Source organism: Aegilops tauschii, chromosome 3 (genome assembly GCF_002575655.3).
Source record: "Aegilops tauschii subsp. strangulata cultivar AL8/78 chromosome 3, Aet v6.0, whole genome shotgun sequence".
In the NCBI taxonomy this organism is placed as follows: Eukaryota; Viridiplantae; Streptophyta; class Magnoliopsida; order Poales; family Poaceae; genus Aegilops; species Aegilops tauschii.
The window spans coordinates 54,662,109-54,679,313 of record NC_053037.3 but is presented as its reverse complement, the minus strand read 5'-3'; the positions used below and the strand labels follow the sequence as shown (position 1 = coordinate 54,679,313).

Below are 17,205 nucleotides of genomic sequence, written 5' to 3'. Positions count from 1 at the left end.
AGGAATTTTTTGGATGAAGGCATGAGAAGGCCACTATTATATTTGAAGATGCTTCATTAAAGCGATAATTCATCTCAGTGCATATCTTGTCAATGGCGACATAGAAGATCTCAACTCGATAGAAATGAAGATTGGTGTAAGTCACACCATCAAGCCTTGAACGACCTCGGACCAATATTCTTTCATTCATATCGGGCACCGGAATACCTTTGGCGACACAAAAGTGTTGGACTTCATCGAACAAGCTTTCCCAACCACTTTCTCTCATAGAGGCCAACCGAGCTTTGACATCACCAACTAGTTCAATGGCATTAACAATGTTTATATCTTTTCTCTGCTAAGACTTGTGAGAGTTCATTTGTGATAGCAAGCAACTTTATCATAAGATGCAATACGAAAGCAAATTTGAAACTCTCCATTATCTCTATCAAACCCGCCGCTTGAGACGGTTCGCGCCCTTCATCATTGACCTCACGAAGCATATATATATGACTGACTTCCACATCTGACTCAAACGAAGCAAAGTTGTATGGTGTGAACCCCATCTAGTATCCCCGGGTCTTGCTAAATTTGTTTCTTGGTTCAAACCTCTTTCACTAAATATCTCACCGCTCTCAATCTGATCTAAGATATTTTGATGACGTTCCTCCCGCAGTGAATCCCTTCTCTTGCAAGATACAGTAGTTGTGCTCACAATTAAGGAGACATACTCAAACAAATCATGAATAGAGGAGCAACAACTAGCAACCGAGACAACCACCAATTGTAAACGATGTGCAAAGCAATGCACATAAAAAGCATAAGTGTTCTCGTCAAGAATTTTCTTTTGCAAACCATTAAATTCACCTCTCATATTTGAAGCTCCATCATATCCTTGGCCTCGTAGACTATGAACGGATAACTTATGATGATCAAGAATGTCAAAAAGAGCTACCTTTAGTGCCTCTGATGTAGTCTCGCTGACATGGTATAGAGAGAGAAATCGTTCCACGGCCTTCCCTTTATCATTGACATACCTGCATCAAGATTTTTGTAACAAGGTTAAATAAAAGTAGAAAACAGCTATGAAATAACAGTTAAAATGGATAATAAACCACTACTAACCTCAACATCACCGCCATTTGCTCTTTGATAGATACATCACATGACTCGTCGATAAGCACAGAGAATTTCTTGTCACCAATTTCTCTCATGATCACATTGGTGACCTCTTCTGCGCAACACTTTGCAAGATCTTTTTGAATTTCCGCAGCAAGCATCTTGCAGTTTCTACTAGCATGGTCAAAAGCATGCCTCACTTTCTCATCTCTAGCTTTATGCCAATCTACCATCTCACGGAAGTTACCCTTGTTCAGTGAAGTTGAACTTTCATCATGGCCACGAAAAGCCAAGCCTTGAGCAATGAGATATCTTGCACAACCCAGAGAAGTGTGCAACCGAATTTTGTAAAGTACTTCAGACTCCTTGGATGACCTAGCAAAGTTACTAGACACACTTTGCCTTTGATTACGAAAATAATCATAATGCAATCTTGCCTTGTTGTGTGCACTATTTACCCCACCAACATGAGCAGGCAATGCTTGATATGCATGCTTCCAATCCCTGAATCCTTTTTTGGTGAAGACATCATAACCAAAATGTGTAATACTTCCTGCTTGCTTAAAAAGAAAGCAACAGAAACAAAATGCAGCTTGCTCGGACACACTATATTCTAACCAATCATAATTCTTATACCAATTTTTAGAAAATGCACGGTTCTTGCTACCAATTTTCTTGCGATCAAATTTGACAGTTGGTCAGGTTGGACCCTTCAATATGTATGCTCTTCTCACCTGATCTTGAATATTCGGATGATAATCAGCAATTTGTTGCCTATGAGCGGGATCACACACAATTTCAGCCGGATTAAACTCATCATCGTCCTCATCCTCAAAATTCACCTCATCATCATCGTCATCGTCATCATCCAGCATTTCCTGCTCAATCCAGTTCTGAACCTCATCTATCATGTCGTCATCATGTTCATGAACATCACTTGGTTGTGGGTCTTATGGCGGTTCCACTTGTGAATTTCTTCTAGTGTCAACAAAAAATCTGCTCAATTCTGAAATTTTAACGAGCATAATTAGAGTTGGCAAGCAATCCAATGCACAACTTCTTAAATTAGAAATATAACTCACCTAGTTGTCGCTTGTCTCTAGCCCTAATTGTTGGCGGTCTGCTACTGGATGCCTCTTGAAGAGGTTGAGTGTTCACCGCCGCTGCTCGTGTCGCTAGTGTCGACGGTGTAGACCCAACGTCCCATCGAGCCGGAGTTGAATTCCCACTAGTGGTACCGGACGATTCGCCGCCTTGGCGCCCCCGCTTACGCTTCCGATCTTGACCGCCGCCCACCGGAGTCGTAGCCGAGGCCTGGCCACGCGTCATCTCTAATCTCTCTTCTAATCTTGTCGTCCGACGTTGATCTAGCTGTCGGCGGCAGTCTACCTAGCGCCATCGCCGCCTCGGAGGCGCAGCTACGCAGCAGATGGTAGGTCGCGACTAGGTCTCGCGTTCCTGCGCGCGAAGACGAACATGCGACTTGTCGATGGATCGATCGATTCAGATTTTTCTTCAGTGCGTGGATTGATCGAGCAAACAAGGCCTACTGGCTGTTGTGGCCCATCTGATTGCTTAGCTGATATGAGCAAGGCCCAAACTGCAGAAAACGCACGGACTGGCCCAGTTAGAGAAGTTTATGTATTTTCCATCGTATTTTCGAGTTTTTGAGCGTTTTTTAGGCATGCGATGGCTAGGAAAGATCGCTATAGTTGAGAAAACCGACGGGATCGAGCCCGGGCACGTACCCAGGGTGCCCGTACGGTAAATCCGCCACTGATTCAGGACAAGATGATAATTGAGCACAAAGCAAAAAAAAATCTTCCAGAAATGCATTCAGAACTCTGTGCCAACAATCAAGACGTACAGTACATTGATGATATCATGTTAGCTTCCTCAATGAATAGCAGATGCTCAACTATGAAATCATCAGGCTGTATAGTTGCTGGAACTTCTTGTAAACAAGAGCAGCCAAACGAAAAGTCTATTATTCATGTTTCATCTTGTGCGTTCAAAGTACCTAATAGCAAGCAACTGACGTCTCAAGCTGCAACTGCATACCAGCTTTCTAACAATGATATCATATTTCCAGAACCTACCACATTTAAAGAAATTGAGAATCCATTCAATGTAAATGAAATGTTCAAGGAATTGATTCACGGTTTTTCATCATCTATTGACCTCAACAACTCAGAGTTGACTTTTGGATTTCAATCTACACAAGTTCAGAGTTATGAAGAAATTATTTTTCCTCAAAAGATCGAAGTTCCAATAACTGAAGCAAGTACCATAAATTTTCAGCAAATTTTAGAAGGTTTGCTAGCTGCTTTTTTCTCAGTTAAATTCCCTCTGGTACTCGTATGTTCTATATACTAAGTTGCAACTACCATTTTTTTCTACAGGGTATTGCAAAGATCTAGCTACCTCGGAATTGACGAACAATAAGAAGAAGAAGAATTATTCCACCAAGTTCAGTTTCCAACAGTTTAGATTCTTACTATTAGGCGAGAAGTTAGAAGGTATTTTCAAGTTTTCTTCTAAATGATTCATTTAACTGTACAAATTCAAAAATCTAAATGGTAGTGTTCCTCAATGTATTGTCAGTACGTTCTTTAACTAATGCTTTCTTACATCTCTGTTTTTTGTTCTAATATGATGTTGACAATGAAACTACTTGCATCACAGACATTGAAGGTAGTTCTGCTCAATTTTGTGTGCCTAGTTGAAGCACATGGGGCCTCACTATCAATGAACCCATACTGCCTGTTGGAGCATTCTCAAAATATGATGACCATTCCCCTTCTTTTGACGCTATCACTAATTCTATACAAGATCCACTGCCCCAAGTTCCTTCATTTGGAAAGACAATTACATTTGAAACAGCTATACTGCCCCAACTCAATATGCTACCTGCTACATTTTGTTCAAACACATGTTCAATATCGCAGGTCAAGATAGATGTTCCTCAAAAAAACAAATTAATAGCCCAATATTTCAGTGCAACAATTCTCTGTCGAAGAACTATGGCACACCAATAGAAGATCCAATACTTGTTCAAGCACTAGACCAACATGAAGCGTAGTACATACAGGCCAACGAAGCAACAGGTTCAAAGCGTCCGCACAGGAACATGAATCCTAATTTCGCATCTGGAAAAACTCTACTTCTTGCACAGGATAGAAAAACCTGCCAGAAAATATTCTCAACAAAGATAGAGAATGAATTCTACAATTTATTGATTACACTTGTTAGCAAACTAGATTACAGGTTAGTTTTTCTTGCACATTCAATTATTACTTTCCTTCATTTTCATCTGCACAGTCATGAGTACTATTTCTTATATTGCAGTCCAAGAATATTCGAAGTAGAAAAAAATTGGGTAGACCAGAGAACCATAACTCTTTCAATGATGCCTGGAGGGTGGATAAATCCCCGTGTCGTCAACTGTTTTACAAAGCTTTCTAACAAAGACCAATTGTTTCGAGGAAAGCAAGGATTATTACCAAACAGTGAAATTGTCAAGCACATTGTTAGCATCGAGGATATGGTGAGAACTGTTTCAGAATAAATTTCCGTTTGTAATGAACTTTGTTTTCCCAGTAGAATATGCAAGTACTAACTGTTGCTTCACAAAAAGCACATTTCACAGGAGAAGCTTATGAACCCACTGCTAAACCATTCCGATCCTTCTTCCAAAATAATACTCCACGAGTCATGTTGGCTTCAGCTTACTTAATGCTTCTCTGGTACTTTCGGAATATTATGTATACATATCTTAACTATTTTTCAAAAAATATAGGAAATAAGGTGTTATTGTTCTGCTCAACTAGGTACACCTGCCGGGCTATTTTGATAAACAATGGATTATAATTGCTGCAAACTTGTTTGACAAAACATTTGATATTCTAAACCCTGATTTTGATGGAGACAAATTCATAACAGCCATCAGTACAATAACTTTCAATTTCAATATGCTTTTTGCTGCAAATTACCCACACTGCAGATCATTCAACATAAAGAACTTTGAGTGCAGATTTATCCAAGTGCCGAAGTGCTTTTTTAGTTGATTTTCTAATCTTCCCCGTAGTAGTCTCTAACCTTTTATAGTATGTATTTCCTCTTAATTATTAATTTTCATACTACTAATATCTCTGATTCTCATATCAAAACGAAATCACAGATATGATTCTGGCATTTTTGTCTTCCAATATATCACTACATACAAAGGTCCTGGAATAGAGGGGTTTTCTAATGTGAGCAGTTTTACTTCTGTACTGTTTAACATTACACAAGAATAGTTTGTAAATACTAAAGCATGTAACAATGTTTTCTGTGCATTCCTTCGTTAGGCCGATGTTCAAGCTCTTCGAGAAAAGTTCCTATATGACATTGTCAACTGCAAAGACAACGAAATTCAATTACTAGTGGTGAAATCATTCCTCCAGCAACATGAGTTCATGTTATCACCTTTGTAGTTTTTTTAAAGTGTCTTATGTTTTCCTCCAGCAACATGTAGTTCCTCTGGTTCCTTGTATATAACTTCTTTTTATTCATCAGGGATTTCGCATATTCAAATGAACCCCAGGAAGGAGTCTTTTTTGCCTTGGAAGTGCAACATCTGTTAATCGTACGTGGATGCACTTCCCCCCTCATAATACAAGAAACCTACTTTTGCCCCCTAGTTTTTTATTGTTCGCACTTGATTATGTCTTTTCCATCAAGTAATTAACATTAATAAAATTGTTACAGGTTGAGGGAGAGATGGATGCACAGATATACACTAGTGAATCATCTTCAGAATGCAACAGAGTGAACTTTCTTCAGTGCAAAATCATTGGGAATATGTCCGAAACAGCCATATTCATATTTGAATGGACTTGGAAGGGCAGATTTCTGAATCGGGCTGGTTGTACCGCTCTGGTGAAGTCAGTTCTCTCCTCCTTGCCAATCTTCCTGCTGACAGCTTTAAGAGTTGACAAGGGCATCCTAAAGGCCTTCGCCAAGATTAGTCGCGGAATGCTTTGGGCTTGCAAGGAAGTGGTTAGCGGGGGGAAGTGCAAGGTCAACTGGCAGAAAGTTTGCCGCCCCAAGGAGCTGGGCGGCCTTGGGATTCTGGACTTGGAAAGGTTCTCTCGTGCTCTTAGGCTTCGCTGGTTGTGGTACGAATGGACGGCACCTGAAAAACCTTGGGTGGGATCTGAAACCCCTAACGATGCCTCCGACAGGGACCTCTTCAACGCCGCGACCCGAGTCACCATTGGAGACGGTGCTAAGGCTTCCTTCTGGTCCTCCTCCTGGCTTGATGGTACTCCTCCTAAGGACCTGGCTCCCTTAATCTTCAAAGCCTCTAGAAGAAAGAACCGGACGGTTCGGGATGCTCTGGAGGGTCAGAATTGGGTTGCCGATATTAATGTGGACTCTTTTACTGTCGAACACATTGAGCAGTACGTCCGCCTATGGGATCTTCTTTCGACCGTCCAACTTGCGCCCGGCACGACGGACTCCATAATTTGGACCATGATGCCTAATGGTTGCTACTCGGCTAGCTCCGCTTACAAGGCCCAATTCCTGGCCTCTTTACCATGCTCCTTCGGGCAAATTGTCTGGAAAACTAGGGCTCCCCCCAAATGTCGATTCTTCGCCTGGCTTGCCGTCCAGAATCGCCTCTGGACCGCTGACCGTCTTGCGAAACGCGGGTGGCCACACCAACCTACTTGTCAGCTATGTAGATGCGCCCCTGAGACGGCGCGACATATCCTTTTTGAATGTCGCTTTTCTAGGAGGATCTGGACGGCTGTAGCTTCCTGGCTCTCTTGCCCGGACCTTCTCCTTTGCTTAGGGTCTGGACGCCCTAAGGTGGTGGATTACTGGCTCGCCATCGCCAAGACTCCAACCTCTTCTCCCAAAGGTTTACGGACCGCCATCATGCTTGTCGCTTGAGAGATTTGGAAGGAAAGGAATGAGAGAGTCTTCAACAATAAATCTTCCTTGCCATTGGTCATCATGCACAAGATCAGAGAGGAAGGAAAGGATTGGATTTTAGCCGGTGCTAAGAACCTGGCGGAGCTTGTGGGCTGACCTTTTTCCTTTCTTGGGGATCCTTTTCCCCTTTCCTTTTTTTTTCTTGGCAATAGCCAGACCTATGTTTGCTTCTCCTATATCAATATAAGGCAAAGCTCTTTTTGCCCCGTTTCAAAAAAAAAAATTTGAATGGAAGCAGATATACCAGGTGTGGAACTAGTTTTTCTTTTTAGACAACATGGTTGCCATTTTTGCTGCTAGCTGTATGTATACATACTGGATATTCTATGCTTTCTGGTAAACTTATATGTATACATACTGAATATTCTATGCTCTATGGTCAACTACATTTTACTTTCAGAATGCAAATTCAGAAAAAGACAAAATTTGTTCAATTTTTGTACTCATTCAGAACAAATGAATGAGTACTATATGAAAATCAGTCGTCAAACAAGTGTTCGTGCCAATAAATTTTGGTATTGAACATTTTTACCAATAAATGTTGGTATTGAACATTTTTACTGTACTCCACATTTTTGGGGTTCAATTTCCAAATCAAACCAGACTGGAAACAGCAACAGACACATTCCCGAAACAGACAGGAAACCAGCCCGCAAATACACCTAGAAGTTCAAATCAAACCTTCAAGGGAAAAGAAGCTAGAGGGCCAAGAGGAAGCCAGCCCGCAAACTACTTGTATGGGCGAAAGGTCAACATTCTGACACTGCGTGTCCAACAGGGACTCGCAGTTCTAATCTGGGAGCTCCTATACCGCGCAGCAGGCGCCCGTTCGTGTGCTCCTGGCGCCTGCAGCGCCCCGCGCTGGGCTGGCCCATGAAACACGAAGCCTGGCGAATGCAAAAGCTCGCAAAAGAAAACGCGAAGCCTGGCCCATATTCATATTTGAATGGAAGCAGATATACCAGGCGTGGAACTAGTTTTTCTTTTTGGACAACATGTTTGCCATTTTTGCTGCTAGCTGTATGTATACATACTGAATATTCTATGCTTTCTGGTAAACTTGTATGTATACATACTGAATATTCTATGCTTTATGGTCAACTACATTTTACGAATGCAAATTCAGAAAAAGACAAAATTTGTTCAATTTTTTTACTCATTCAGAACAAATGAATGAGTACTATATGAAAATCAGTCGTCAATGTGTTCTTACCAATAAATTTTGGTATTGAACATTTTTACCAATAAATGTTGGTATTGAACATTTTTACTGTACTCCATATTTTTGGGGTTCAATTTCCAAATCAAACCAGACTGGAAACAACAACAGACACATTCCCAAAACAGACAGGAAACCAGCCCGCAAATACACCTAAAAGTTCAAATCAAACCTTTGAGGGAAAAGAAGCTAGCGGGCCAAGAGGGAGGCGGCCCACAAACTACTTGTATCGGCGAAAGGTCAACATTCTGACGCTACGCGTCCAACAGGGACTCGCAGTTCTAATCCGGGAGCTCCTGTACGGCGCAGCAGGCGCCCGTTCGTGCTCCTGGCGCCTGCAGCGCCCCGCGCTGGGCTGGCCATGAAATGCAAAGCCTGGTGAATGCAAAAGCTCGCAAAAGAAAACACGATTTTTTTGCTACATACAGGTTTCGAACTCACCATGTCGAGTTCGCATACAAGTACCTCCAGCCACACAAGCTACTTGCTTTTTATGATTAGAAACAGAGGCAAATGCTTAATAACAATGCTGCAGCGCTGTTTCATTGCAAAAATCTATCGCACCACTTAAATTTTTTGAGTAAAGAATGCATCAATTTGAAAAGGCATTCGTATAATCCATGAATTGAAAGGATAAGTTCACAAAAATGAAAAAAATTCGTGAATTCGAAAAAAGTTCATTGGATTTGGAAAAAGTTTATTAAATTTGAAAAAAGTTCGTGAATTTGAAAAAAAATTCATTGAATTTGAAGAAAGTTCATATAATTTGAAAAAAAAAATCATGAACTTTGAAAAGTTCATAGAATTAAAAAAATTCATTGAATTTCAAAAAAAGTTCATCAAATTTGAAGAAAAGTTCAACAATTTATAAAAAAAGTTCATCGAGTTTCAAAAAAGTTCGCAAATTTAAAGAAAAACTTTAGTAATTTAGAAAAGCGCGCAATAAATAAAAAAAATGAGAAGAAGAATAAACTGAGCTGAAGAACGAAATAAAAAGAGAAAAATGATCTGCCTTTACACTCGTGAGTGGATAGCCTACAACAGAAGGGTTGCGAGTTCGATCCCACACCCAGGTCTCTTTTTGACCTTTCGAAAAACAAGAAAAACAAGAAGGAAAAAATAGAATGGGCCAGCCCAGTTTGGACTGCTGCAGGCGCCCGTTTGCAAATTGCACGGGCGCCTGCAGCGCCAAATAGGAAATGCCTTCTAATCCTGGCAGCCGCAGTTCTTTTTTGCGTTGTTTTTTACAGCACTGGCTGCTCCTGCGTGGGCCGGCCCAGTCCCCCACCACATGATCCAAAGCGCGTTCGAGTCCAATGAAGCTCAACCGGGCCACGGATGCCTGAGGAGGCCCAGAATCCAGGCAACCTAGCCCTAGGGTTTGCAGCGGACGGGCAGATAGGAGTGGCCGTCCGTAGCAGGCTATCCAACGGCCACCGTGTGGTGTGTTGTGTATCGGAGAGAGAGGAAAGAGGCCTTTTTAGATGTTTCCGCCGCCGCCGCCGCCACTCCACTTCCCTTTCTTCCTCCTCCCACTCCCACTCCGCTTCCCCTTCTTCTTCCGCCGTCCGGCGGACTCTTCCTCTCCGTCTCGTGTTTGTCCATGAATCCGGCTCTGACTGCGACCTGATTCTCCTTCTTATTCTCCCCCCCTATAAATCTAAACAAATACCCTGTGTGAAAGATCCAGATCCACCATGTCGCTCAAAGGCTACCACGAAGCCTCACTGCATCCGCCGGCTGCGTATGATGCGGCGGCGGCGGCGACTGTGTGGGACTGGGGGGAAGCCCTCCTCGACAAGTTCGCCTACATGGTCCACAAGAAAGACCACCAAAAAAACCATACTTCCGCCCGCTGTACATTCAAGAGGAATTTGCACGACGACAGGGTGGTGGAGGTGGAGATGCAGGTCAGCCTGTTCTTGGCGCCGCCGCCTCGCGTCTCCTACTTCTGCTGCTCCGCCAACCTCACCGAAGACGACCACGGGGAACAACAAGGCACCCGCCGCCTGTTCGTCTGCGAGCCTTGGGTGATCGCCACGGAGGGTAACCTTGCCCTCCTCGCCCTCTGCCACGGCTACAACCCTGCCTACTACGGCGAAAGCAATAACTACGACTACTTCCTCTACGAGGCAGCAGCCTCACCGGCGGGGACGCCGAAACTCACCTGCCTCCCTCAAATCCAACCCGAGATGTTGCCAGCTATGGGAACTCACTGCTTCTCTACCGGCAGTATTGCTGTCGTGCGTTACAGCAGCAACATCCCCACCGCCGCCCACAAAATCCCCTTGACGCCCCCCACCCCCATCCTCAGCCCCGTCGTCGCCCTTCCCCGCCCCCAAAGTATCCCCTTCACGCCCCCCACTTCCATCCTCAACCCCTCCGTCACCGCATATTCTCAAGCCCGCCCCAAGGATGATGCCTGTGATGCCTACAGGATCGCGGCGCTCGCCTACGACTACTTCCACCCCAGCCATTCCGGATACTACCTCTGCACCTACGACTCCAAGGACCCTCGGTGGAGACGCACGCCCGCTGCCTCTCCAGAGTCACCACCGCCTGATGACTTTGTGCCCGGCAAGGTCATCACCATCGACAGCTCCATGTCCAGCTCCGGCTCCCCCCGTGGCATCATGGGCTGGGTCGACCTCTGGAGTGGCATGCTACTCTCCGACGTGCTCACTGCCTCCGACACCCTCTGCACCCCGCTCCGCTATCTCCCCCTTCCAGAGCCGAGGCAGCCGGAAAATTGCCTCCCTCTTGCCACAGACATTGCATACTTCTTTCGGGACATCGCCCTAGCCAATGACTCCGGCATCATCAGGTTTGTTGACCTTCAGGTCCACGCAGAACCCAGCCCGCGCTCGCAAACGCCTAGCGGCTGGACGGTGGTCACGTGGACCTTGGAGGGGCGGGCTTAGCGGGGGTCTGGATACCCTGTTTTTCAAGCAGGAGCATGAGATAAATTCCCGAGAAATTCACGGCTACAACCTGCCCCAGTCTCTCTTTGTTTCCAACCCCATCCTCAGCTCCCACAGTGATGGCGTCCTCTACCTCTTGACCAATGCCAGCAGCGAAAACACCAGGATGTCGAAGGTGATTGCTGTTGACCTCAACCAGAAGAAGCTGCTGGATGAGCAGATTTTCGACAAGCAAAGACCCAACCCCTACATGGGCACTATCATCTCCAGCTATCTCATGCCCGCTGCTGCAGGTACTGTACCATCGCCTCCCCTCCCCGTTAATGATAACATACGATCGATCAATATGCCTTGCTCAAATTCATTTGAGATCGATGTATACCATGGCATGAGTCTAGTTTAATCTTATCATGTGAGGTCAATCGATATGTTGGTTAATGAAGTAGTACAAGTTCATATATGACTTGAAAACCGACCGACCGACGCCTTTAACTTGGTGACAACAATATTTCCTTCCTGTTGACAAATTTCTTTTTCTTAACATGCATGGCTGTTCATTCTAGAACTAGCTAGAATTTTTGATTGTAGACTCTTTTATCTTATGGCTTTGTTAGTTGTGATTTTATTTTAATAAATGAGAAGGGCAAGGATTTGTTTTTCACAACAAAATCTGTTCCTTTTCTGTGCAGTTTCAAAGGAGAAGGAGCATATGAAGCGGCGTGCGCCCATGTCTATGGGATCCTCTCGCAAGAAGCAGCCTGCCTTCGCTAACCCAGCAGCCGTAGGAGGAAAGGGTGATGTCGGGGATGCAATGGACTTGTCACAGTAGGTGGTTTGTTTGGTGGTTTGTTTGGGTACGAGTGCCCTTTGAGATGACTACAATAATGGATTATTTGCTCTCACAAGTTTCAAACCATGCCATCCCACCATCAGAGGAAGTAGTATGAATCAGAATTTTATTTATTAAGGTTATGATGGAGGTTAAATTAGGAGACGTATTATTAATATTTAAAGCTCCCTTCAGGTGCCTGTTAATTTGCTTACTATTATTATTGTGCTATAGGTAGCTAGTACAAGATGATGTCCCTGCATGGTTTGTAATCCCCTCCGTACCTGCTTTGTTTGACTTTGTACTATTGTTAAGGTTATTATGAATGTTTCGGCTGCATTTTGATCTTACTTATTATGTTAACTACTACTACTCTGTTTCAAAATAAGTGTCTCGATAGTGATCACAACACCGTGCAAAGTGTCAATCTTGTCAACACGAAGATCTGATTACGTTACTACAAAGTCATTCACGCATCATATATACATACTGGATTACTGGTCACTTGCAAGCAACTTCAGAATGGGTCCTATACCCAGCTGTGGCACAAGTATTGGGTTGCTGCCTCCACCCGGGGGCAAATTCGTTTGTCTTACTCAGTTGATTGATATGGGGTCACGATTTTAAGCGCTCAAGACAGTTGCATGTATGCGATGTTGATGCTTCCATCTTATACGATGATCTGCCGTTTTTTGGTCGAGGTGATGAGCGCAACATGCACTGGCTCTCCTGAGAGGGAGATCTTGCCGAAACCAGAGGGATGTGGAGATTTGGGTTTGAGGAGGGACCTTTATGCCTTCAATATTGCCAAAATGCACGCAGAGGCTTGGTGAATTCTACAGGCCCCCCAAAATTCCTATGTGCTATCAAGCTCCATTATACAGGCGGTGGGTGCCAGAATTTATTGTGTATTTTCTCTTCAAATGAATTAACAGAAATACCTGATGCACCTTCATATATACGGAAAAAAAAACCCAGAAGAGATGCAATGCAGATACGATAAATTTGTACAGTATGGCACGCTAGGTTTAGTTGCGAGCTGTTGAAGGTGAATACGATGGTGGTCAAAGAAATAATATAACGAAGTCCTGTGTTAGTTGCGAGCTGTTGAGGTGAATACGATGTGAGACTTGAGAAAGGTGAACAGGACTGGCGTAGAGTACCTTTACAAATTAGTTACAAATGCAAGTGCATGTCGAGCAGGCTAACGAAGTCCCTTTGTACACTAACAGAAGAGCCCTTCATGCTTTGTCAGACAGCTCGATGGTTGTGTGCATCTTAGCTATTCTGAGACAGGTGTCGCTCTTTATGCTTTGTATCTGTTCGATGCTATATTTTGAGTTAATAAAAGCATCCTTTGTTCAAGAAAAAACGCTAACGAAAGAGCCGGTATAGGACAAAGAGCTCACTTGCTCCGGGCCTCCCTTGCGTTAATTTAACGGTGTCTCATGGCTCGTGTGATGCGTGCGACTATTAAAACCAGCAAATGACCTACTAACACAGCTTTCATGGTGCTTTTGGGCTATTATCATATTGCATCCAGCCAAAGCACAGCGGCGCTGGCTTCTAGGGGCGTTGAGTCAGATCTGTTTCTCCATTGTACTATTGAAATTGAATTGAAGAGAAGAGAAAGCACGGCCATCTACCTAATGACAACGACAAATTCCTTCTTTTAAGGAGACCAATGATCCTTTAACTACTACTAAGCCGAGTTTGATGCGCCATGTTCCTGTCCAACAGCTTCTAGCAAGGCGAGGAGGAGACAATGAAAGATAGGAGCCATGGCTTGGCACTGGGGGTGAGCTTTCTCCTCCTCCTCATCGTCGCCGGCATCGCGCAGAGCGACAGAGAGAAGAACAAGACCACCGTGGTGAGCCATCTGCCTGGCTTCGATGGCCCCCTTCCCTTCTCCCTGGAAACAGGCTATGTGGAAGTGGACGACCGCAATGGCGTCCGCCTCTTCTACTACTTCGTTCAGTCGGAGGCCAATCCGGCGGAGGATCCCGTCTTGCTCTGGCTCACCGGCGGCCCGGGGTGCTCCGCCTTCTCCGGCCTTGTCTACGAAATCGGTAACTATTTGCTTCCATTTCCCATTATCATCATCATGCCGTGATTGATATGCTTAGCCATTTTACTTGTTGGTTGTTGCTGTTGCAGGTCCTCTCAGCTTTCAGCCTGATTCCTACACCGGTGGTGTGCCGGAGCTGGTGTACAGACCGGATTCTTGGACCAAGGCTAGTATATATTCCTCTTCTGCCAGCCACCCATCTGGGACCGAGACTCGGCCACCAACTAAACATGTATGTGAGCATAATTGCAGCTTCTAATTATGCTTCTGTCCAATCGTCACTAGGTTGCCAATGTAATCTTTCTGGATTCCCCTGTTGGAGCTGGCTTTTCATACTCTGCAACAGACCAAGGGTACAAGTCCTGCGACACCAAAGCCGTTGACCAAATTGCCATCTTCCTTACCAAGGTCTGTCTAATCACATACTAAGTATTTATCATCGTCTTATCACTCATAGGAGTATAGTAATTAGCTTTGCTTTACTCCATCGTACGTGCTTCTTATAATACTACTGTTCTACACTCCACTGCTTCTGAAACTTCCCATCTTCACACATTTCCTACTACTTTTACAAGTTGTGTTGTATGTACTATGTACACAATATTTTGAATTCATATAGGTAATTATTCTGAATTCTTATGATCATTGTTTTCTCCATATGCAGTGGTATGAGGAGCATCCACAGTTCTTATCGAATCCACTTTTCATTGCCGGAGATTCGTATTCTGGTTTAATTGCGCCACCGCTGACCTTTCAAATTGCTAAGGGTACGTAGAAACTTCTTTATTCCTGTTTCTTATTAGAATACTGCATTCCCCCCTATAAAATGGAGAACTTTGGGATGCAATACAACATATCTCTACTCAAATAACCCTTAAGGCCTTGACTTTAGTGTTAAACCCTCAGTGGTGTGCTTTAAATTACCTATCTCGTGCCCCTTTTCCAGGTATAGAAATGGGTGACAAGCCACTGCTTAATCTGAAGGTCAGACAACCTTTCTTTACTCTTGGAACAATTAACGCAGGATGTCTTTGTGTTGCCTTGTGAGTAGCTGCTAATGTTCTAACATATATATTGCTTCAGGGTTATATCATAGGCAACCCATTAACGGATCGCAAGTTCGATTTGCCAGCCAGAGTCCCATATGCCCATAGGATGGGTCTCATATCTGATGAGCAATATGAGGTGTAGAGGGAATCGCATCGTTTCTTTCTCATAGTATTGAGTTGAGTTATTTCACTCATTTGTGATGATTAAAATTTCTATTTTGCTCAACTTCAGACATACAGGGAAAGTTGTGGTGCGGACACCAGTATGAACCGAAACATACAATGCAAGAATTGCCATGATGCGATAGATAAGGTACAATAACTTCGAAATAAAGGGAACTGAAGGAAGCCCTTTTGTTTGAATTATTGATGATACTTTTTCTACCAAGTGTAGTGTTTGAAGGGCATAAACATACATCACATCCTAGAACCCGAATGCTCTTCTGAATACAATGGAAATTCAGATAGTGGCAGGACGCTGTTTGACTATGGTGGTGCAGAGCTTGGCTTGTCTGATATTTCTTCAGAGTGCAGAGTTAGTGACCAAGAGACTTAGCTTAAATTGCTTAAGATTGTGCTCTTTGCTAATTTTAATGAACATATCTATATTTTCTGCATGCAGGAGAAAGGATATAGCATGTCCGGCATCTGGGCAAACAACAGGTCAGTGAGAGAGGCTCTGGGTGTTCACAAGGGAACGGTTCCTTTGTGGCTAAGGTGCAACCACGGCACGCCATACACCACCGACATCAGGAGCATCGTGGAGTTTCACCGGAGCGTGACCAGCAGAGGCTACCGGAGCCTGATCTACAGCGGTGACCACGACATGACCGTGCCTTTCATCAGCACCCAGGCGTGGATCCGCTCCCTCGGCTTCGCCGTCGTCGATGAGTGGAGGCCCTGGTATGCCACCGGCCAAGTTGCTGGGTAAGTTCAAGTGAGAGTTGTTCATTTTCTCCGATCAGCTTGTGGACAAGATCAAGGGAAACTTGTACCTTCTTGATGTATGGTGCCCTTGATTGAGCTACATTTCATTCCTTTTCTGTGCAGGTTTACAACGTTGTACGCTAATAACCTCACTTTTGCGACAGTCAAGGTACGCATAAGTGACTGGCTAGTTTGATGTATTTACTCTATTGTTAATTTGTCATGCCAAACAAGTGTTTCTTTGTTTGTTTGTTTGATCAGGGTGGTGGTCACACTGCTCCAGAGTACATGCCCAAGGAATGCTTGGCCATGGTCGATAGATGGCTCTCCGGCCGTCCTGTCTAAGTCGTCTTCTCACGCGCATCACATGCGCTTCCTCACGCACATAAGGATTTTTGATTCAGGAAGAATACTATTCTACCACTTTAACCTACTACTATTAAGTTTGTCAATGTATAGCGCGACATGGTATATATAACATTTGCATGTTCATCGCCATCAAGGCAATACAAGTGTGATGATCCAGCCTATGCATCGATTGATGCATGCAACCTTCTATTATTGCATAGTTTTGAAACATCCAACATCACAAAAGGGAGTATAAAAGGAACAAAAGCTATCACAAGGTTGAAGACAACATAGATGATTACATGATGTCTCATGCGTCACTAATCATATTAATGTGTTGCTCGTAGAGTCCATGGACGCTCGATCGTCATCTTGCCGACCATAGGAACACATGCAAATCAATTAGTTGCCCTAAAGTCAACTGGAGTTCAGGTTCCAATTGCAGTCCATTACCTCGCGGACGGAATTCCACGCATAACGAGCAAACTCACACCAAAAAATATCTGGTGTTCATCCTCCGGCATTGCACACACTGCACACGAGCCGTTGGAAGGGCCATTGCGATTGGCCATGTTAAGCGAGGACGGTTGTATGTTACGAAGCAATTGACACAAGAAGACTTAACTTTGAGGGGAAGGGCAGTCTTTCAAAGGAATTTCATGCTAGCCAACCCCGGCCCAGCCAACAGCTATGTATAGAGGGATTTAACCGAGAATTGACCTAAGGATGATATGTGCCATGATACCTCATCAGACTCATTGGAG

The 17,205-nt window shown here is 44.0% G+C and overlaps 2 protein-coding genes across 2 annotated transcripts; both read left to right on the top strand.

The window, feature by feature from the left end:
• Window positions 1-9,794: 9,794 nt before the first annotated feature.
• Window positions 9,795-12,399, top strand: LOC109768214 (uncharacterized). Its single transcript, XM_073510007.1, has 2 exons — window positions 9,795-11,513; window positions 11,910-12,399. Exon 1 carries the CDS (start codon window positions 9,997-9,999, stop codon window positions 11,218-11,220), a length of 1,224 nt encoding a protein of 407 aa, XP_073366108.1. The 5' UTR covers window positions 9,795-9,996; the 3' UTR covers window positions 11,221-11,513; window positions 11,910-12,399.
• A 1,220-nt stretch (window positions 12,400-13,619) lies between these two features.
• On the top strand, window positions 13,620-16,618 carry LOC109768222 (serine carboxypeptidase-like 17). The gene is made up of 11 exons (XM_020326969.3): window positions 13,620-14,118; window positions 14,207-14,283; window positions 14,403-14,525; window positions 14,782-14,884; window positions 15,064-15,101; window positions 15,201-15,302; window positions 15,399-15,479; window positions 15,561-15,701; window positions 15,789-16,093; window positions 16,217-16,262; window positions 16,355-16,618. Exons 1-11 carry the CDS (start codon window positions 13,815-13,817, stop codon window positions 16,436-16,438), a joined length of 1,404 nt encoding a protein of 467 aa, XP_020182558.1. The 5' UTR covers window positions 13,620-13,814; the 3' UTR covers window positions 16,439-16,618.
• The last annotated feature ends 587 nt before the right edge of the window (window positions 16,619-17,205 follow it).